The 23,445-nt window shown below is 39.7% G+C and overlaps 1 protein-coding gene across 1 annotated transcript in view; it reads left to right on the top strand.

The window, feature by feature from the left end:
* Positions 1-23,445, top strand: part of Pde1c (phosphodiesterase 1C) — a 547,140-nt gene that overhangs the window by 177,651 nt on the left and 346,044 nt on the right. Inside the window, exon 3 of the mRNA XM_055611822.1 lies at positions 541-591. Within this exon, the coding sequence (XP_055467797.1) occupies positions 541-591 (51 nt within the window). The remainder of the gene's footprint in view (positions 1-540; positions 592-23,445) is intronic.

The raw sequence follows: 23,445 nt of genomic DNA, 5'->3' as shown, positions 1-23,445 counted from the left end.
GAAAGATGCTTTTTTTCTTGCAGTTATCCACCACCTCTTACCATCTTTCTGTCTCTGCTTCCACATAGATCCCTCGAGGGATGGGGTTTGATGAAGGCATCCCATTTAGGGCTGAGTGCTCCAAGGTCTCTCACTGTGTGCATATTGTCTTGTTGTGGGTCTCTTTGTTAGTGAACATTTACTGCAAGACCAAGCTTCTCAGATGAGCTTTGAGTGGTAAGTTGATATATGGTTATAACATATGTCATTAAGAGTCATTTAATTTCTCTGTTCATTTAGTAGAATACTACTGGTAGGTATCCCCCTAGGACCCATGACCTATCTAGTGTTCAGTTCTTGGCATCATTACTAGTGTCAGGTATGGATTATATCTCATGGAGTAGGCCTTATGACTGGTTGTTATTCCTATAACACTTGTACTCCTTTTGTATCACCATACCTTTCAGTCAAGTTGCTGTTGTAGGTTGGAGGTTTGTAGCTGGGTAATGTTAAAGACTGCTACTGCTTGTTCTCAACTGTGTCCTCTGTTTTTTCCCCTAGTTGCAAATGAAGCAGGAGATAAGAATGCGAGACCACTTGCCCGCTTCTCCCGTGAGTAAATCTTGCTTCACCCTTCCTGGGCTCCCCGAGAACATGTTTGCTAGAGGCCTTTATTCATGTGGTTCACCTCTATGATTCCACTAGTTGTTATTCAAACAGTAATGTAGGATATGTCTCTTGCTGGTTAACATCACATGTGGGCTCCTTCTGACCATGGGGCTTTCAGCACTCGGAACTGTGGTCTGCAGGCCGTGCTCTATGGCTTTGCTCTTTGAAGCCGTGCCTCCAGAGCAGTAGGATAAGTCTCACCTTTGCTTTTTGAGGGATGTAGAGCCTCCGGGATCCCACTTCACACCTCCTGAACCAAGGCCTACATTATAACTAATCTCTAGTTGATTGTTGTTCACAGTACAGTTTGAGATGAGTATCCTCGTAGTCCACTGCAGGAAGGGAGAAGTTGTGGTGGGAGGAAGCCTCTAGTCACTAGGCCTATCCACATATAAAGCATCATGGCACCCTGCTGCGGATTTGTGCCCTTACACCGCTGTCTTAGTGACAGCTTGCAGATCAAATGGATTGATCATTTTCTTTAGGTTCAGGAATAATCCTAAGGCTGTAGTCAGGATGCTGTTTCCCACCAAGTTTATCCAGAACTTGATCTTGGTATGAAAGTAGCCATCAAAAGCTTCTCAAAGGCCTGTGGTCTGGCTCCAGCTACACCACAGTGGCTGTCACTAAAGTCCATTACAAAGTCGCTGGGCAATTCCGGAGGTACTTGGAGAAGTTGGGGTACTGAACATGCTGACAAAAGTGTTGGTAGCCTTGGAGGAAGAACAGGAGAAGTCCACCAGTGCTCTGGCTTTTTGAAAGCATCACTTGCTTTCAAATGCTTTTTGAAAGCATCAGTTGCTGCCCCAGGAAACACAGAAATAGAGATGCTTCCCCTAAAATTGGCAGAAATGAAAGAGAAACATGAAGCTTCTGTAGAAGAAAATAAAAACTGAAAGCAAATCTTACACAGTAGGAGCCACCTCAGGAGAAGAAGCGTGCTGAATACGATTCTTCTCAGTTGAAAAGACGCCGAAAGTGGTTTCGTATCACTTGAATAGCTTGTATAGCTAGAATCTTTCCTGAAAAGATGCTACAAAGTTTTAATATGTTAAATTCACTCATCACACTTTAATGTTATAAACACATACACATAGAATCAGCAATAAAAACTCAATATAACTTTCTTAAAGAAGGAGAATCCAAAGTAGTTCTCAGAGAAAAGCTAAAGAGCCACATAACTTTTCACCTTAAAAGAATTTCATTTGGTGCTGGTTGTATTTTAGTTAGGAAATTTAGCATGGAGCTAGTCCTTAGTTTAGGACTTGAGCAGAGCAGGCATACTCATTCTTTATAGCACATATTTCCTGTAGACAGCTGGACATATCTGTGATGTATGATGCTTTTTCATGGGTTTCTATCCATCTTCTGCTCCTTTATATAATGTAGAACAATTAACTCTTCTTTGCCACCATTTTGCCTTAGATACCATTGTATGTGCCAGTATAAACTCTGATACCATGTTTTCTTTCTATGCAATCATGCCCATCTAATAATGCTGCCTTGCCACAGGGGTCTTTTCTGAGACTGATACTCCAACCAAGGAACATTCATGGAGATAACCTAGAACCCCTGCACAGATGTAGCTCATGGCAGTTCAGGGTCCAAGTGGGTTCCATAGTAATTGGAACAGGGACTGTCTCTGACATGAACCCAGTGGCTGGCTCTTCAATTACCTCCCCCTGAGGGGGGAGCAGCCTTACCAGGCCACAGAGGAAGACAATGCAGCCACTCCTTATGAGACCTGATAGACTAGGATCAGAAGGAAGGGGAGGAGGACCTCCCCCATCAGTGGACTTGGGGAGGGAGATGGGTGGAGAAGGGCAGGGAGGAGTGGAGGGAAGGAGCTACAGGGGGGATACAAAGTGAATAAACTGTAATTAATAAAAATTAAGAAAATAATGCTGCCTTGCTATGTGTGTGCTTTAGTGCATTCTGGTTGCTGGTGTTGTTTTCAGTTTGCTTAATGCTGCAGTCACCTTGTTTATCATTTACATAGCTTCCAAAGGATCACACTCTTACCACCTCTTCCTTCCTTCCCTAGTTGAGCACAGACGAGAGATAATATGAAATTCTGAGTTCATGCACAAGCTGGGATGGCAAAAGGGATGAGCAATTAAGTCACAGATGATTACAGTATGTAATTATATAGGGATTTCTTTCCCCTCAAAGCTATGCTTTGAGCCTTACACTCACTTTATTATCCCTGTGATGTAGGTGGGGTGAATAAAAAGGAGGCTGTGTGTTGAATTTTAGGCCAAAGACTGACATACAGATTTGTTGCTAACTGTAGAACCCTGGGCAGGTCAGTTAATGGCTTGGAGATTCACTTTCCTCACCTGTACCATGAAAACATTTGCTGCCTGCCTCACAGGGTTGTTGTGAGGTTACATGAGAGAATGTATATGAAAAATCTGTAAAATGGGAAAAAATATAAAAAAAAAAAAAAAAAAAAAAAGACTTCTCAAAGGCTTCCATGGACATGTGATCATTAAATCCCTCAGTAAATTCCACAGCAAGTTTGCGGATGCCCTGGAATGAATGAGTACGAGTAAAGCCAGGGAAGGGGGTGCTGGAGCCAGAACACGGGGGGGGGGGGTAGAGATGTTCTGAAACCTTCTATGCTTCAAGTTGAGAAATAGTTGTATCTTAGATAAGAATAGGTAGGGACCTCCTTTCCCTAACATTATTATTGCATTACTTGGTTTTTCTTAATTTTATTTATGTTTTTTTCTGAGCCCTGGACTTCCGATCAGAAAAATGAAAGTGACAGCATTTACAAAAATGTTGGCATCCCATCTCATCATTGTGTTACCCCACGTGGGGTTCACGAGATTGGAGGGTGACGTGACCAGAGTGATCGTAACACATTAAATTAAAAGATTTTTCTTTTTATAGAGATTCCTCTAACTCTGCCTTTTCACTCTTTTCAGAAAATTTCAGATTTTAGGGTTGATTTCCCAGAGATGGTTTTTATAGAGCTGTAATGATGTCTGCTAATGGCAGAGCACTAAGTGCTTGCATTGTAGACACTGCAATGAAAGCTCACTTTTCGTAGGACCTGTTTTTCACTGTCCTCCTACCTGGAACTATTATTTCCAAAGCAAGTGTTTCTGTAAGGGTGATGGATATGTCTTTATCCCTCTTATTTGTATTTTTCTTCTCTTGAGCAACAATTAAGGAGACAGATAATCGGAGTGGTAAATTGATTGTGCAGGATATACCTCGATGGGAGTTCCTGACACTTGTCACAGGTGTGGAAAGAGAAAAGGGGATCCTTGAACCATGTAGCCAGGAGACCTGAAGCAGTTAAGTCCCTTTATGGGCTAAAAGGGTGATTTCTCTTGTAGGCAACTTCTACAACTTCTAAGATATGTGACTGATTTGGAAGGATGACATGTCACATGACAGATAATTAGCTAAAGGCAAATGAGGATACCAGTGGGGAATATCTATACAAGAAACTTTTTTGGCAGCAATCTTGTGAGTTGAGGCCAAACTCAGAGAAGAAAAGGAAAATGTCTTGACAGAGTGCAATATCCTGGGAGAAAGTCAGAGGGCATGTTAGGTGCTGCCTCTTGTTGTAGCAAACACTAGAGAGAGGGGAAATTGGGTGGCATTTAGGAAGGGAAGAATATTCTTGATGCAACATGGTTGAATTGTCACTCTTAGTGTGCCATGCTGGAAAGCTGTAGGATGAAACATTCAGTATGGGAGGATGGGAGGACCTGGGTGATACTTTGGAGATGGGGAACTTTTCTTTAATAAGACAAGAATTTGTCTTTGACAGAGCTAGGTGGAAATCCCAGCTAGGGCATATTATCCAATGCAACGGCAAACAGGAGCCTTGCCTGTGAGGCCTGGACCAATCCAAAGGGACAGAGAAGCACTGGGGCAAGGAATAGGTCCTAGGAGACCTCAGATCCTATCTTCCCCATCATTTCAAACTCTGTCTTTGACTTTTGTTCAACCCAGCCTCAATCAGAGCATCTCCCTAGTAACTGTGGCTTATTATAAATAGTGCTGAGGTCATAGTTTTAGAGTGGCACCTGTCATGAGGGTAGCCATCTTGAGGCTGGAGCTTTATCACCATTACCCTGGCCCTTTGTTCTTCAGTATAGAGGGATCAGAAGGGTGGATGTGTAGAAAAAAGTAGCTTTAATCTTAAAAAAAACAAAAGCTCCTCCCCATATCAGGGAATAATGGCCACTTGTAATGTTCAGGCACAGCCACAGAGTGGCAGAACAAGACCAGACTGTCATGTGCTTCAGCAGTCCAGGAGCCCCAAGAGGCTACATGCTGCTTTGGACTAGTGCTGAGTCCGGGGCACTCAAGAGACATGCAGAGTACACAGTGGTCCCAAAGTTCACATTGTCAGACACTTATTCTACAGTTTATGTTGCTTCCCTAGAAAAGAGGAGAATGATTTCTCTCTGAGATGAGCAATCATAAAAAGAAAACAGTGATTTTTGGATTGGAGAGGTGGCTCAGTGAATAAGAGAGCATGGGTTGTCCTTCCAGAGGACCTGTGTTCATTCCTAGAACCCACGTAGTGGCTCAGACCTGTATGTAAACTCCAGTTCTAGGATGCCCTATGCCATCTTCTGGCCTCACACAGACATACATGCAGGCAAAACACCTTCAAACATGAAGTAATAATCAAAAGAGAAATGGTGGTTTCAGAAGCAGGGGGAGAAATTGAAGCCAGTTAGTAATGTGTTTACATTTGACACATCTTATTTGGGAGAGAAAAGTATAGATGTTAATAGAGATAGATCTTTTGTTGAGGAGCTAGGCTAATCAGGAGAGGTGGCTGGTGAAATTAGAGGAAACACGGAGGGTCTTTGCTGTGAATGAATAATCTCCTTCCCTGGCAGCAGTGTGTAGGAGAAGCAGCAGGGTGCGGTGGGGGTGAGCACTGGGGCAGGGTTGAGACAGAGACCAAGATGGCATCTACCACATGCTGATGCTCAAATGGTAACAGAGAATGTCTGGGTACAGAGAAGTTTTCTAGATTGTCACTTTAGGAAGGACTGTTATATGCAATGGGAGCTCGAGATGGGAAGGGATGGATTCTGGAACCAGGATAATGAGGACAAGATGAAGAGGAAGAGTGAGATCTGGGCTGCAGTTAGTGGCTGTGCTGTCAGAATTCTGAGGGGTGTGTGTTCTGGAAGAGATATGAAGGACCCAGGGAACACAGCCTCAGCAGCATGTAAGGCTTTATGCGGGCTGAAATGACAGACTCATAGAAACAGAGATGAGAAGTTGACTGCTGGGCAATGGGGTGAGGAGACAGTGGTGAGCAGTTTTCAGTGGGTATAAAGTTTCAATTATGAAGCATCAGCAAATCTTTGAGATCTGCTCTTCACAGCATAGTAGCACACACTTAAAGCATATTAAGGAATAACTAGTGCTACATTTTTAAGCCACAAATCCCAAGAAATAAACAAAACCAAAAAATCACAAACAAACAAAAGTCCAGATGGATAAGAGGCCACTTTGGAAGTCATGGGCATGTACCTTGATGGTGATGATGCTCTCATAGGTATATGCTTATGACCCAAATGTCAAAATGTTGAATCAGTGCATTCTCTTATATTGATTGATTATTCCCTAAACAGGTATGGGAAGGGGAGAGAAGGAGCTGCATTTGAGATCTTTTGATGTCTCACACACACCCCAAAGTATTTCTAAATACTTCTATTCCTGTGGCGAACCCTGAGTTCTCCTCACCACTCTACAGGATCTGAGTTTCTGTTTCCAATGGTGGCTCTGGAATGTCTACAGTTGAGGGTCATGGCAGCTCCATGGCTCTCATATGGAACCCCAGGAAGTTTCTAGAAATGCAGATTCTTGGACCCCATTCCACATTTGCCGACTCAGAGACTCTTGGGGTGGGCCCTGATAATTTTAGCCGATGTTATTACAGCAGAGCCCAACAGTCAGTAGGGCCACTGGAAGGCCCGCACACTGGTGGAGCTGGAGACAGATCTGGGATGCCGAGCAGAGCAGGCTTTTGTTTGGCTTATATGTTACAGTGCGGTATGCCAAACAGCTTGCGGCAGAGCATAGGAGTCCGCATAGGAGTGCAGCTGTATAAAGGACTGAACAAGTGTCAGTTGTCTCTAGAAGGAGCAGCATGCTCCTGTCTTTACTACTTCAGTCATACTGGAGGGCTTCAAGGATGGTGGAGACCATAGGAACTCATCCTGGCCCTTTCCTCAATAACATGGTTGCTATCACATATGCTGGCTGCCCTCTGTTATCTTACCAAAAGCCCCACCTTCTCTTCTTCAAGAGTAACAGAAGTGTATTTGTCAAAGAAGAATGTCATACATCGTTTTTGAAGATTAAAGGATGACTAAGATAGAGTAACACACTGGTATTTGTATATAGACAATTTAGAACCATAGAACTATTTTTTATTAAATTTTAATTTTTTATATTAATTACAGTTTATTCACTTTGTATCCCAGCTGTAGCCCCCTCGCTCATTTCCTCCCAATCCCACCCTCCCTTCCTCTTCCCCTCCCATGCCCCTCTCCAAGTCCAGTGATAGGGGAGGTCAGGTCCTCTTCCCCTTCCATCTGATCATAGCCTATTCGTCTCATCAGGACTGGTTGCTTTGTCTTCCTCTGTAGCCTGGAAAAGCTGCCCCCCCCCCCCACAGAGGGAGGTAATTAAAGGGCCAGCCACTGAGTTCATGTCAGAGACAGTCCCTGTTCCCATTACTAAGGAAACTACTTGGAGACTGAGCTGCCATGGGCTACATCTGTGCAGGGGTTCTAGGTTATCTCCATGCATGATCCTTGTTTGTAGTATCAGTCTCAGAAAAGACCCCTGTGCCCAGATTTTTTGGTTCTTTTGCTCTCCTTGTGGAGTTCCTGTCCTTCCCAGGTCTTTCTATCTCCCCCTTCTTTCATAAAATTCCCTGCACTCTGCCCAAAGTTTGGCTATGAGTCTCAGCATCTGCTTTGATACCCTGCTGGGTAGAGTCTTTCAGAGGCCCTCTATGGTTAGCTCCTGTCCTGTTTCCTGTTTTCTCCCTTTTCTAATGTCTCTCCCATTTGCCTTTCTGAATGAGGATTGAACATCTTACCTAGGGTCCTCCTTCTTGCTTAGCTTCTGTAGGTGTACAGATTTTAGTATGACTATCCTATATTATATGTCTAATAACCACTTATAAGTGAGTATATACCATGTGTGTCTTTCTGCTTCTAGGATACCTCACTCAGGATGATCTTTTCTAGATCCCACCATTTGCCTGCAAATTTCATGTTTTCCTTGTTTTTAATTGCTGAGTAGTATTCCATTGTGTAAATGTACCACAATTTCTGTATCCATTCCTCAGCTGAAGGGCATCTGGGTTGTTTCCAGATTCTGGCTATTACAAGTAAAGCTGATACAAACATGCTTGAGCAAATGTCCTTGTTGTGTAGTTGAACATATTTTGTATATATGCCTAGGACTACTATAGCTGGATCTCGAGGAAGCATTATTCCTAATTGCCTAAGAAAGCGCCAGATTGATTTCCAAAGTGGTTGTACAAGTTTACATTCCCACCAGCAATGGAGGAGGGTTTCCCTTTCTCCATATCCTCTCCAGCATGTATTGTCACTTGAGTTTTTGAATCTTAGTAAGGTGAAATCTCAGGGTCATTTTGATTTGCATTTCCCTGATGACCAAGGATGCTGAGCATTTCTTTAGGTGTATCTCTGCCATTTGATATTCTTCTTTAACAGTCCATTCGGCTGTCCTATCACCTGGCACACTTTAAAATGCTTCATTGACTAGCTCCCCACCAGCTCTTGCTTTCTTCTCACACTCTTCCATGTCTTATAATTTACTTCTACCTTCTTAGTAAACTCTTGCAGTCCTCCCATGCAGAGCACCCTTCTCTGCTTCTTTATTGCTTTGGTGTCTATAGACCCCCTTGCCCTTAGCATCTTACCTTCTGCTTTTTTCATTCTGCCTAAATGCAGAGCAGTTTATGTTCTCCTAAGGGAAATAGTAGTATTTGCTCTTAGATATACATGTGAAATTAAAAAAATGTGTAATAAAAATACAGTATTAGGAGGCAGAGACAGGCTGATTTCTGAATTTGAAGCTACCCTGGTTTACAGAGCTAGTTCTATGACAGCTAGGACTACATAGGAAACCCTGTCTCAAATATATATATATATACACACACACATATGTGTGTGTGTGTGTGTGTGTGTGTGTGTGTGTATCAGATTAGAACTTTTTGAGTGTGCCTTGTAACCTCAAGAGGGCAAGGAACACACGATCTATTTCTTTTCTTTTTTTCTTTTTTTATTAATTACACTTTATTCACTTTGTATCCTCCCATAAGCCCTTCCCTCCTCCCCTCCTGATCCCACCCTCCCTCCCCCTTCTTCACCCATGCCCCTCCCCAAATCCACTGATAGGGGAAGTCCTCCTCTCCTTCCTTCTGATCTTAGTCTATCAGATCTCATCAGGAGTGACTGCATTGTCATCTTCTGTGGCCTGGTAGGGCTGCTCCCCTCTCATGGGGAGGTGATCAAAGAGCAGGCCAATCAGATTGTGTCAGAGGCAGACACAGTTCTTCCCATTACTATGTAACCCACTTGGATACTAAACTGCCATGGACTACATCTGTGCAGGGGTTCTAGGTTATCTCCATGCCTGGTACTTGGTTGGAGTATGAGTCTCTGGGAAGACCCCTGTGTTCAAATTTTCTGGTTCTGTTGCTCTCCTTGTGGGGTTCCTGTCCTCTCCAGATCTTACTATTTCCCACTTCTTATATAAGATTCCATGCACACTGCCCAACAGTTGGCCATAAGTCTCAGCGTCTGCTTTGATAGTCTGCAGGGCAGAGCCTTTCAGAGGCCCTCTGTGGCAGATTTCTAGCTTGTTTCCTGTTTTCTTCTTCTTCTGATATCCTTCCTCTTTGTCTTTCAGGATGGGGATTGAACATTTTAGTCAGGGTCCTCTCTCTTGATTAGTTTCTTTAGATGTACAGTTTTTAGTAGGTGTATACTGTTATGTCTATATGAGTGAGTATATACTGTGTGTGTCTTTCTGCTTCTGGGACAGCTCACTCAGGATGATCCTTTCCAGGCCCCACCATTTACCTGCAAATTTCATGATTTCCTTATTTTTCATTGCAGAGTAATATTCCATTGTGTAGATGTATCACAATTTCTGCATCCATTCTTCTGTTGAGGGGCATCTGGGCTGTTTCTAGCTTCTGGCTATTACAAATAAAGCTGCTACAAACATGGTTGAGCAAATGTCCTTATTGTGTACTTGAGCCTCTTTTGGATATATGCCTAGGAGTGGTATGACTGGATCTTGAGGAAGCGCTATTGCTGGTTGTCTGAGAAAGCGCCAGATTGATTTCCAGAGTGTTTGTACAAGTTTACATTCCCACCAGCAATGGAGGAGGGTTCCCCTTTCTCCACAACCTCTCCAGCATGTGTTGTCACTCGAGTTTTTCATCTTGACCATTCTGATGGGTGTAAAAGGAAATCTCAGGGTCGTTTTGCTTTACATTTCCCTAATGGCTAATGATGTTGAGCATTTCTTTCATTGTTTCTCTTCCATTCTATATTCCTCTGCAGAGAATTCTCTGTTTAGCTGTACCCCATTTTTTAATTGGATTACTTGGTTTGCTGCTTTTCAGCTTCTTTAGTTCTTTATATATACTGGATATTAGCCCTCACTATCTGACTATTTCACTCCTAGTTTGTCTTCTTCTACCCTCTTGTTATGTAAAAAAATTAGAACAATGTTTAAAGTTTCAGAAAGAGATAAATTTGGATAGCTTAAAAACTCCTTCATTTTTTACACATATAAAGAAATACTGAATAAAATATTTAAAAGTACTTTATAATAAAGAGAAAGAACCTCATGGGCTCTAGCAATGAAGGAAGAATTTAATATCCATGTAACTCACCGATTCCATCTTTTCTGTGGCCTCTGATATCATGTTTTAATGCCCACGTATTGAAAAGATTTGGGTTATGCAGTATGGGGAACTGGATCTGAAACCTCCTAAATTGGACTTTTAAAACATAGAGAAGTGTTCTCATATTTCCCAACCCACATGTTCTAGTTAGAGTGAGATGTAAGCCTGCGCCTTCTTCCTTTAAAGCGGGTGGCCTGCAAATGTAGCAGAAACTGTGTGAGGTACCTCGGCAAGCTGTACCATCAAGGACAATGTGGCTTCCACCTGCTGGCAGGTTGGAATGTGCTTAGGGCACTGCCACCATGCTGTGAGGAGTGGAAAAGAGAAAGCCTAGTAAGATAAAAAAGTGTTTGAGAAAATAACCACTCCGTTGTAGTGAACTACCCCCCCCCGCACACACATACACTGTTCTCATTCAAAAAATACTGAGTGAAACCTTAGATGTTCAGCCTCACAAAGCTGTAGCAATGTGCAGCACCACCATTTTGAAGGTGGCCTCAGAACAAATCAACTGGAGAAGCTGTGGCTTTCCTCTGCATTCTAGTTCTATCTGAAAGGAGGCAAGCATCACTCTGCCTTCCTGCTGGGGCCACCAGATGGTGCTGGTGAAGAGCTAGCACGTCATTGCCCAGCAGCCATGGTGTCATTCTTATTATTGTGTCAGTAGAGACCACACATGGAGTAAAGAATTTTATTTCTCTTTTTTGGTATCAATGGAACAGTGGAAGCCCAGTGAGGCTCTTGGGCATGTTCATTCACTTTGCAGTAATGAGGCAGTATCATGTCTTTCTCTGCTTGTGTGTCAGAGAGTAAGACCAATAGAATCCATGCCAAAACACATTTAATCAATCTTTTAAAAATTCAAGAGGAATCTTGAAAGTGGCCAGAGAAAACAGACAGTTGACTGGTAGAGGGAAAGCAATTGAATTATGGCAGATTATTTACCGAAAGCCATGGAAACAATATTTTCAAGTATTAAAAAAAAAAAAAAAAAGAACTGCCAATGCAGAAATGAGCAACCAACAGGATGTTTCCCAGGAATGAAGGAACAATCTACATGTTAAAAGATAAAGGAAAAAAAAATCAGGCTGAAGGAAGGCTAAAGAAAGTTCCTAAACAAAAGGAACTTAAATAAAGAGCCATGGAAGACCAGGAAGGGAAGGACAGAAAATACCAAGTCCAAGGATATAAAGGTTCATCTTGGAGTTTTCTAAATTATTTATGCTATTTGAAGAAAAATTGCAAAATTGCCTAATTTGTTTCTAAGTGTATATTAAACAAATATTATAATTATTATGTGTATTATTAAATATATAATTATATTTTAAATTAGAAAACAAAGGAATATAAGTGGATATAAGGGTTTCCTACTTGAATTGGCAAAACAATTACTCTAGAAAAAATATTTATAGTATTTATTATAGATCCAATATACAATGCAATGTCCTGTACACCTATTTAGAAAACTATACACAAAGATAACTATTGATCTGGGATACAAAGTGAATAAATTGTAATAAATAAAAAAATTAAAAAAGATAACTATTGATAAAATGGAATTCTAAAAACATTCAAGTAAGTTATATAAGGAATAGAAGGATGAAACAAGCAAAACAATTGTAAGTCCCCAGTATGAAAATGGTCTAAGTTCAGCAATTAATGAACAAATTTTCACAGCAGATTAGAAAACATGACGAACTATGTATTACCTATAAGAAATGTAACCATTTAAGCAAGTTGAAAGTCAGTAATAGAAAAATAAAGCCATATTAGCATTAGGCAAAGGAAAGAGACACAAAGAGACATTAGAAAACATGCAATCAAGAGTCTAAGAGAAACATTGTGTCATGGGAGTGGCCCAGACCACCAAGAAGATACCAGTCTCATATGTCTATGTACGAGGTGAGTGAGATGTAAAATCTGTGAAGCAGAACCTGACAGAGCTAAATTGAAGAACAGATAGCTAGCTACCCAATCATATTTTCAAACTTCAATACACTTCCGTGAACCATACATAGAATATACAGAAAAAAGGTTATAGAACTTAACACTGCCAACAATTGGCAAGATTTAATTGTTAAGTGAATAGTTCACTCAGCAGCTTCCAAATATGCATTTACTTCTAAAGTATGCAAAAAATATATTCCAAGTTAGGCTGACCCTAGGTCACAAAACAGGAATCCTTAGAAATTAAAAAAAATAGAAATTATACAGAATCTGATCTCTAAGTATAATGGAAGCAGTAAGAGAAACCTAAGAGGCAGACCTTTAAAGAACTGGAAGTTAACACCACACTTCCATCGTGATGATAAAGTCTTAAGAGGAATAAAATCGTGCCATATTGAGTTGGGATAAAGATGAAGTTTGTTAAAGTTTATGGTAATCAAAAGCTACGTTTTGAAAAACAAAAAGCTACACTTTGCTCAAATAGGGTTGAGAGGAAAGTTTGTTGAACCTGAATATACACATGTATTAAAAAACAAAAGGCCAAAGTCAATTGTAAGAACTTTGAAGAAGAGCTAAACAAACCCAAATCAAACACCATAGAGGAAATAATAAATAAAAGAGTAAACATCAGTGACATTAAAAACAAAGACATATGGATGTGTTGTGTAAGGATAAATCACATCTATGATAGCAGTCCTAGTAGGGATATAGCTTCTATATTTAAAACTGAATAACAACATAGCTGCTTTAGTATGCTTTATGATGCTGGCACAGTCAAGAAACAGACTAATTCTATTCATAAGAACAAATCTACAAGTTTTAAGCCACACTTGACTGTGAGAAAAAAAAGTCAATAGAACAATGAGTCAGTTCCTTGAAAGATCTGTAAGATTGAGAAACTTCTAGAAAATCACAAATATAAGAAATGAAACAAAATATAATGACCAGTAGGTATCAGAAGGACAATATGACTCTAAGCATCTCTGTCATAGATACATTCCAGAGCTTAGATGAAATGTGCTTTGCTCTTACAGAACTACACAACTTATCTAAAATTAAACACATTCAATAGCACTATCACTATTATGTCATTAGAAACTCCTGAAATATAAATTTTGAGGCACACATGGTGTGGCTAAAAGATGTAAACCAAAGCAAATAAGCATCAGCTCTCCATCACTTCTTAAAAAATATGAAGACTAATTTATGAAATCAGCATTGTGTTGATGCCAGAAGCACATAAAGAGAATACTAGAAGAGACTACAGAGCAATGTCTTGTAATAATAGATGCAAAAATTCCCAGCAGAGTATTAGCAAATAGCCCTAATAATAAATATGCATTTGAATAATAGATTTCAACCAGATTGGGTTAATTCTGGGGGCCTCAGGATCATTGATTATTCTAAAAATCAGTCAGTATAGTTCACTATAATCTCAGATTTTAGGGTGGCTTGTTGATTATATAAGAGTATGTACACCCGCCCCCCCCCCCATGGTTAACTGAAAAACAAAAAGAGGGATGCTTTTCCCTACAATTGGGAACAAGCAAAAATGTCCTATAATGAATAAAGCTGCTATGAATATAGTTTAGGAAATGTTGAATGGTAGAACATCTTTGGATATATGCCCCAGAAGTGGTATAGCTGGGTCCTGAGGTAGTACGATTCCCAGTTTCCTGAGAAAGCACCAGACTGATTTCCAAAGTGGTTGTGCAAGTTTACATTTCCACCAACAATGGAGTAGGATTCCCCTTTCTCCACATCCTCTCCAGAATGTGTTGTCATTTGAAGTTTTGATCTTAGCCATTTTGATTTGTGTGAGATGAAATCTCAGGGTTGTTTTGATTTGCATCTCCCTGATAACTAAGGACTTTGAACATTTCTTTAAGTGTTTCTTTGCCATTCAATATTCCTTTATTGAGAATTCTCTGTTTAGAACTGTACCCTGTTTTTTTTTTAAGTGGATTACTTGGTTTATTGGTGTTTAACTTCTTAAGTTCTTTAAATATTCTGGATATTAGCCCCCTGTCAGATGAAGATCCTTTCCTAATTTGTAGGCTGTTGTTTTGTTCTGATGACAGTGTCCTTTGCTTTACAGAAGCTTTTCAATTTCATTAAGCCCCATTTATTTATTGTTGCTCCTAGAGCCTGTGTTGTTTGTGTTCTGTTCAGGAAGTTGTCTCCTGTGCCAATGAGTTCCAGGCTCTTCCCCACTTTTTCTTCTAACAGGCTTAGTGTGTCTGATTTTATGTTGAGGTTTTTCATCCATTTAGACTAACCAAGGTGTCCCTTAACCAAAGAATAGATAAGTTGTGGTACCTTTATACAAAGGAATACTACTCAGCAATTAAAAAAAGGAAATCATGAAACTTTCAGGCAAATGGTGGGATCTAGAAAAGATCATCATGAATGAGGTATCCCAGAAGCAGAAAGACACACATGATATATACTCATTTATAAGTGGATATTAGCCATATAATATAGGCTAAACATACTAAACTTTGCACACCTAAAGAAGCTAAGCAAGGAGGGCCCTGGGTTAAATGCTCAGTACTCATTCAGAAAGGCAAATGGGAGAGACACTGGAAGAGGGAGAAAACAGGGAACAGGACAGGAACCTACCACAGAGGGCCTCTGAAAGACTACCCAGCAGGATATCAAAGCAGATGCTGAGACTCATAGCCAAACTTTGGGCAGAGTGCAGGGAATCTTATGAAAGAAGTGGGAGAGAGAAAGACCTGGAGGTGACAGGTGCTCCACAAGGAGAGCAACAGAACCAAAAAGGGGTCTTTTCTGAGACTGATACTCCAAACAAGGACGTGGAGATAACCTTGAACCCCTGCTCAGCTGTAGCCCATGGCAGCTCAGTGCCCAAGAGGGTTCCCTAAGGAACAGGGACTGTCTCTTTAATCACCTTCCCCTGAGGGGGGAACTGCCTTGCCAGGCCACAGAGGAAGACAAAGCAGCCAGTCCTGATGAAACCTGATAGACTAGGGTCAGATGGAAGGGGTATAGGAGAAAAAGAGAGAGGGAGGGTGGGATTAGGAGGGGCTGAGGGAGGGGGCTACAGCTGGGATACAAAGTCAATAAACTGTAATTAATAAAAAAATAAATTAATTCTCATTCAGAAAATAATGCAGGATAGACTCCAGGAGCAGTAGGAGATATGGAACAGGATTGGAGCCACCACTGATATCCTTTAAAAGATTCCATTCAGCAGGGTATTGAAGCAGATGCAGAAACTCACAGCCAAACTTTGGACACAGTGTAGGGAGTTTATGGAAGAAGGAGTATATAGAAGGACAAGAAGGAGACAGAGCCACGCAAGGAGACCAAAAAGGAAAAACAAAAATCTGTGCCCAGGGGGCATGCAGAGACTGATACATCAAAGACTATGCATAGAGAGGATGTAGCCCCACTGCTCAGATGTAGCCATAAACTGCGTTTCCATGTGGGTGCCCTAAGGAGGAAATAGACAGACTCTGTCATGAACTCAGTTGCCTGCTTCTTGATCACTTCTCCACAGTGGGGTGACCTTGCCAGCCCACAGAGGAAGAGGATCCAGGCAGTCATGATGGGACCTGATAGGCTAAGGTCAGACAGTAGGGGAGGAGGACTTCCAGTATCAGTGGACTAGGGGAGAGGGATAAGGGAGAGAGAGGGAGGGATGGTGGGACTGGGAGGAGATAAGAGAGGAAGCTACAATCAGGAATAAATTAATAATAATAACAATAAATGTCCTATTATACCATCCTTATTTAACATTATTTTAAAAGTTATAGCTGATGCCTTGATGGATAAAAAACAAATTTTAAAAGCTTATCAGAAAAAAAAAATACAGGTTTTCCATTTACAAATGACATGATTGTTTCTAAGAGGAAACTCCCTGGACCATCTATTCAAAGTTCAACAGCTAATTAATAGGTTCAATAATGTTATATCGTACAAGATTAAGACACAAAACCCATTGTATTGATGTACACTAGACAGAAATAAGGGACAATGATGTTTGCAAGTACTCTAACCAGGTGGAATGCAAAGATGGAGACCCAAGACTTTCACAGACACTGAAACACTCCTGAAAAGAACCCTAGAGCCTCCAAGTGCATGACATCAAATGATGCATCCCTTAGCTATAAGAACATGGTCAAGAAACACACTGCTAGGCGATTGGTCACTGTGTGGACACGTACCTTGAAGATATGTATGCAAAGATGCCATTATGGTATTACTTCCTAGGACTGCCATTGTATATACAGTCTGTTACTAATGAAACTGTTACATGGCACATTGCTATGCTATGCTCATAGATCGAAAGATATAACATACTAAAAACAGTAGTTGTTTCCTTATTGATACACAGATTTAACAAAATTCCCACCAAAGTACTATCAAGGTTTTATATAGATATAAATTAGATTTTTATATATTCTGAAATTTATCTAGAAAAATCAACAAAACTAGAAAGTGAAATAATTTTGAGAAGGCTCAAGGACTAGTCTATTTGATTGCAAGAGTTAATAATCAAGACGCAGTGGTGCAGGTGAGGGGATAAATTCACAAGTCAGCCAAGGAGAACGGTAAATCCAGGAATGGACTTGCAGGAGCTCACGTAACTTTCAACAGCACTTCAAGAGCAATTCAGTGGAAGAAACACCATGATTTCAACAAGTTGTACTGGAATATTGGCTATCTGTAGGCAAGCTCTATGGACACAGTGATAAAATGACTCCAGTGACATTGAGCAGTTCCCATAGAGCACAGTTCTCTCATAGAGCTGTGTCCATTGCTCAACTCTCATCAGAGAAACTTCTTCATGCAGTAGACAGTGGATAAAACAGAGACCCACAACTGGTCAGCCTGCAGAGAACAAGAGACCTCACAGAGCTCATTTCTAAACTGGAAGTCTACATAATGCTCAAAAATTTATGTGGAAGAGGGTGTGGAACGATTATGAAGAACCACAGGTGGTCGGTGATTATAAGGAAACTGTTTTACAGATACAACAGGTAGATGAGCATATAAACTCCAGCAGTTGAGACAGTTTACAAGACCTGAACAAGCTCATGACAGACAAAATCCCAGCATGCAGAGGCGAGGTAGGTATAGAATTCCATCTCAAGCTGAGGAGCTACTGACATTTTATTAGTGCTGAGATAGGGAAAGTCTGTTTCAGTCAAAGGCGTGACACTTGGTATACTGACCACACTCCAGAGCAGGCCAAAATTTGGAAGCAGCTCTGGGATATTTCAGTGGCTGAGTGATTAAGCAAACTGGGAGTTCATACCACAGACTATTTATTATTCAGCAATCAAGAGGGGCAAGCTGTTGATGCATGTAACAATTTTGATGCTCCACCAATAAATTACAGTGGTTAAAACAAGCTGATCCACTATATGGAGGCATAACTACAAATGTTCTCCATGTCTAGAACAATCTAGAAGTGTTGGATGACAGAAACAGAACACTGAGCCAAGGTTGCTGGGGCTAATGGGGAGGTAGAATGGAAAGAAGATAATAGGGATTTACAGGGAAACATAAGGGATCTTGGTGACAATGAAGACCTTTGAATATCAAGTGCATATGCCTTATCTTCCCAAGTAGCCGAGACTTCAGGCCTATGCTACTGCTTCAGGTTAATGCGATAAAAAAAAAAAAGTTCAGTAAGAGCAATAGCAGATCTGCACTGATTTTAAACAAAAGGAGAAATCCACTCTCTCCTGCCCTCCGTAGTTTTTAGAAGTTTACACTTGGCTATTTTGGTTCATGGAATTTCTATGACATGTTAATTATAGATCCTTCTATTATGTCTTTTTTAAAAGATCACATTTCTATGGAGCATCTACTGTGTGCCAAGCATTCTGACCAGCTCTTTCCCCTGGGAGACAGGAGATTGAGGTGCTGTTCTGGATCCTGACACGACATACATTAGGTCTTGGCCAAGCTTGAGTTGAAGCCTAGTTGGCAGAGGTACCCCATCCTGCACTGGCTAAGCTGTGAACAGCTTGCTGACTAGCTCATACAATTAAGGGCACTGTTGAAATTCTTATATTGGCAGGTGAAGTTCTTGGGGTCCTTGGAGAAAGGACAGTCTATCTTCCAAGTCAATAAATCTCGTGAAGTTCACTTTCCTAATCTAATAGGGCAGGTAGGAATGCAAGACAAGGGGTGAACTGATTGAGTAAGAAACTAGAAATACATCCAGTATATTGGAAGCTGCTGGAGAGGAAGACAAGGCTGATGAGATGTTCATACAAGATTTTCATGTGGCACCTACGGTTTGAGATTCAGGAAGCTTAGAAACAGACAAAAAACTTAACCTTGGGTACAGATGTACAAAGATGAGTAAGTCACAATTCTTTTTGTTAAGTAGCTTATTTTCAACATATGACCTACTTTATTGATTTTCTTATCAGTAATACATAATTTGGGCCAAAAGGAGAAAAAGATGTTGTCTGTTTTACAGTATTTCCAAGCATTCAGTTTCTAACACTTTTGTTTTTGAGCACAGAACACATGGCATTTAAGGTTTAGTGTTAGTGTGATATATTCTTCCAAGTACTTTTGAATGTACCATATCTCTGAATTTATTCCCATCAAGTTTTTATAACAAACTTAAAAATTATCCCCAAAACTTCCCAAAGGAACATAGGTAGATTTACGAATGAGTCAGCTAGCAGATGATCAGACTTGGATATTTGCACGTTTTGCGGACATTAACATTTTCAAGGTAGCTATGCATTAAAATTTTTTCACTAAATGTTGGGGGTGGTGTGTCGGTGTCCGAATTAATGAAAATACAAGTGAAAATATTAACTGTAGAAAACCTTAAAAAATGCTTTCAAGTAACTCTTAACTAGTTATCTAATCAATGCATTCAAATATTACACTACCATTAACAGATATCTATCAAGTAGAGTTTTAGAATGGTATTGGAAACAATAGCCCTTTAATCTTGTCTGCATCTCTACTTCGTTGAACTCATATGGATAAAGAACAATCAAGAATTTTCCTCTTAGAGTTGATGCTCTCATTGTCTAATGTTCTGCTGCTTCAGGTTAGTTTTTAAATAGACTTTGAAGACAATGTAGGACAATGTACTTCTTTAAAGACAATGTACCTCTGCATGATAGGAAGGGCCGTGAAGCTGTGCTTTGAAACATTTCATTTCTGTTCTTCCTGCTCAATGTTTGGGCTTGGCTTTTCACCCTTACTCATGGTTCTTTCTGTGGATTTTATCTGGCAGATCAAATAGTGATTAGAACCCAGAGCAATTTTGCTTTGTGGAAAACAACTGTTATAACAAGTAAGAGTGTAGGATGATTGTAATAAATTCAAAATGAAACAAAAATATAAAGGAATAGGGGAGTTAAATGCCATCCTAAAGACCATGAGGAAGAAGAAAGACTTGTGCAGAAATGGTTTAAAACAGAAGACCCAAAAGAAATGTGTAGATATTTTCTGTATTCTCCATTAGAAGCAGAAGGACACAGCCCCATGACCAGCAAAAGTCTATAAAGAAGAGAAGCAAGTGGCTTTAGACACGATACAAACAAAACAATGCAGAGGAAACAAGTTCCCAGTGTAGCGATTAAAATCCACATTGAAGTAGAGAATGACTCTGAGAAGAGGACCTGGAAGACAGTGAGGAATAAAATGATGAATCAAAAATGTTGAGAATAGAAAGATGGAGAACATAGACAAAGAACTAATGCAAATAAATCATTCATATGGGTAAAGAAACTGACTACAAAGAAAAAACCCACTAGAGCTAGCTCCTAACTCCTCTCTTCAGTTTACAGTACATACATACCAGAATTTAATCAAAATTTACTAAATCTGTGGTTAAGTTGTTATTTGCGTATATCTCATTAGCTACATGTCATTCTTGGAAAGAGTTACTCAAAGATATGCTTTGGTGAATCATAGCATGTATCAAAGTAAATTCTACAGGCTGTAATTTTCTGTACATTATGGCTATTTAGAATATGAAATTTGGCTAGTCTTAATTGAGATATACATAGTATATTTATATATAATGTGAAATATTATTAATATATTTGAGTTTTAGAAGTATATGTTAGTATGATAATATTATATGTTATTGCCTTTAAGAAAGTGTCCCATTAAAATTAGTTTTATTTGTCTTTAATAAATGTAGCTTCTAGGAAATCTAAAATGACACATGTAGCTTTTATCTGTCTTATTGTATAGTGTTGCTGTAGAATATAAATTATGATGCTAAAGAGCCACTGAGCACCAAAACCAGGTAATCAGGTATAATGCAAAATGCAGTTCTTAGGAGTGAAACATCTTTGTGTTCATAGAACTCAACAACAAAAATCTAGAAGTTCATAGAGTAACAATGAACAGAGAGGGGAGACGTTGCAGGTAATTCCATTCACTTCACTTCAAGAATAATGGATATTAGTAAGTTACTGATGCTGATATAAAGATTTAAGAACTGGAATATACAATTTTGAATTTAAAGATAACTGTTATGATTCTTCAGTGCAGAGTAAAGCATTATTATCCTTATGTATGATTTTAAGAAACAAGGGTGATAATAGATGGTTCCACAGTCAAGTGAACTGGCTGCCTTTTCAGAGGACCTGAGTTCAATTCCCCGCATCTACATAGCTGCTCAAAATTGGAGTTAGAGTTGTGAGCTGCCATGTGGGTGCTGGGAACTAAACCTAGGTCCTCAGAAAGAGCAGTCAGTGCTCTTAACTGTGAGCCATTTCTCCAACCCCGTTTAACTAGTCTTTAACAATAATGTTAACATAGTATGGTAGCATAATACTACATATTAGTGATCATTTATGTAAGCATACTGTTGCCTAAAAAATAAAGCCTATAAAGACAATAAGAAAAGGCTAAATGATGACAGCAACTCTCACATGGAAAGAAAAGAAAAGACACATTTGAAATATCTTTTCAAAATCAAATAATTTCTAGGTGCTGGGGAAGATGGCTTAGTGGGTAAAGGAGCTTGCCACCAAGCCTGAATATTTGCGTTCAATCCCTAGGACCTACCTAGTCAAAGGAAGAAATGAACTTCCATAAGTTGTCTTCTGACTCCACACATATTCCCCCTCACCACACGCTAATGGATGTTATATAAAATAGACCGCTTTTGGGCAGATAGGGAAGGACATTTTCATTAAAGGACATTTTCATTTTCTTCTAGAAAACAGCTTTAGGGTTAAATTGACATGCCTAGATGGTGACATACAGCCACGTTCTTCGATTAAAAAATAGTGCAAAAAGAGATATGCTAACTTACTGAAAGTAGGGAATTCAAATGCCACTTCAGTAAACAAAAACAAATTAGTGATGAGAAAAGTAACAGAGTTAATCAATTTCAGAGTGAGCTCATTAAAAAGGCCATGAGATTCACCCGTTGTTAAGAGAGTAGTTATCCTCTGATGTGGAATGTTGCACACTGGTCCTCTTCTACACACTACCTCTAGTCACATAGTGGCTGGACAAGTTTACCTTCTAAATGACAAACACTGGAAAGAACCCTCCGGGTTGGAATGCAAACAGATTCAACAGTGCAAAACAGTCCCCTTTAGTCCATATCCTCAAGAGAATTTGTTATTTGTTTTTCTTAGTGAGATATTCTGCTGAGGTAAGATGACCCTCACTGTAGTTTTAATTTGCACTTCTCTGATGGCCAGTGAGGCTGAACATCTCATAGGTTTACTGGTAGTTTCTATTTCAGCGTTTGAGAACTGTAAGCTTCCTTAGTCTATTCTTTGACTGGGGTACTTGAGTTTTTGTGCTTTATTTTTTTGAGTCCCATGTGAAATATTAGTCACCTGAAAGATGTATATAGTTCATAAAAGTTTTTTCCCCACTTTGTAGGCTTTTTCTTCATTTAATAGCTTGCTTTACATAAAGACACTTTTTAATTTTATGAGGTTTCCCTTGTTTTGCATTGGCAAAATGCTTGCCTATACCTGTATCTTAAAGTTTTTCCCTATTGTTTACTCTAATGGTTTCAGAGTTTTAGGACTTTTACATTTGGTGAGAAGAGGGATCTCCTTTTATTCTTCTACATGTGGCTGCAGAGCCATAGTGAAAAAAAAAAACTGTAGAGTGCTGCCATGAAAACTGACACAGACTTCTGTTCAGAAATAAGTATACACACAGGGGCCGTTTAAAATTTTTCTTTTCAGCTGGGATACAGAGTTAATAAAATGTAACTAATAATAAAAAATAAAATTAAATTAAAAAATTTTTTTCTTTTAATTTAAAGATTATAATATAAGCATACCTTCCTCCTTTCTCATTTTTTTTCCTTCAAGCCCATCCATATGCCCTTTCTTGCTCTCTTTCAAATTGGTGGTCTCACTTTTTATTAATTTGTGTTATATATTTATGTGTATATATATATATATATTTCTAAGTATAACCTCTCAGTCTGTATAATATTACTTGTATGTAGTTTTTCAGGGCTGGTATTTGATAGCCAGTAGGTATGCTCTTCCTCAGGGAAGACTATTCCTCCCACTCTTAGCATTTCTTAGGTGCCAGTAGTTCTTTGTATAAGATGGAGGCCTCCTTGTCATATTGAAGAGACTTTATGGACATAGCTTCTGACATACTAGGAGACCCAGTCTAACAGTAAAGTTCTGATCCTTTGGCCCTTACAATCTTCACACCCCATCTTCATCAATGTCCTTGGAGGCTTGGGTGAGGGAGTTGTTTTGTCCATTGATACTGGGTTTCACAACTCTGTATTTTGAGTGGTCTTGTTTTCTGTTGCAATGAGAAATTTCCTTGATGAGCAGTTTAGACTACACTTATTTGTGGGTATAAGGACAAATATTTAGAGTATAGTTAGGGATTATGCTGGTTTAGTAAACTGGTGGTTGTAATTTGTCCTC

Source organism: Psammomys obesus, unplaced genomic scaffold, assembly GCF_907164565.1.
Source record: "Psammomys obesus unplaced genomic scaffold, mPsaObe1.curated_primary_1811, whole genome shotgun sequence".
Lineage (NCBI taxonomy): Eukaryota > Metazoa > Chordata > Mammalia > Rodentia > Muridae > Psammomys > Psammomys obesus.
This window is presented reverse-complemented; position numbering and strand designations above follow the sequence as displayed.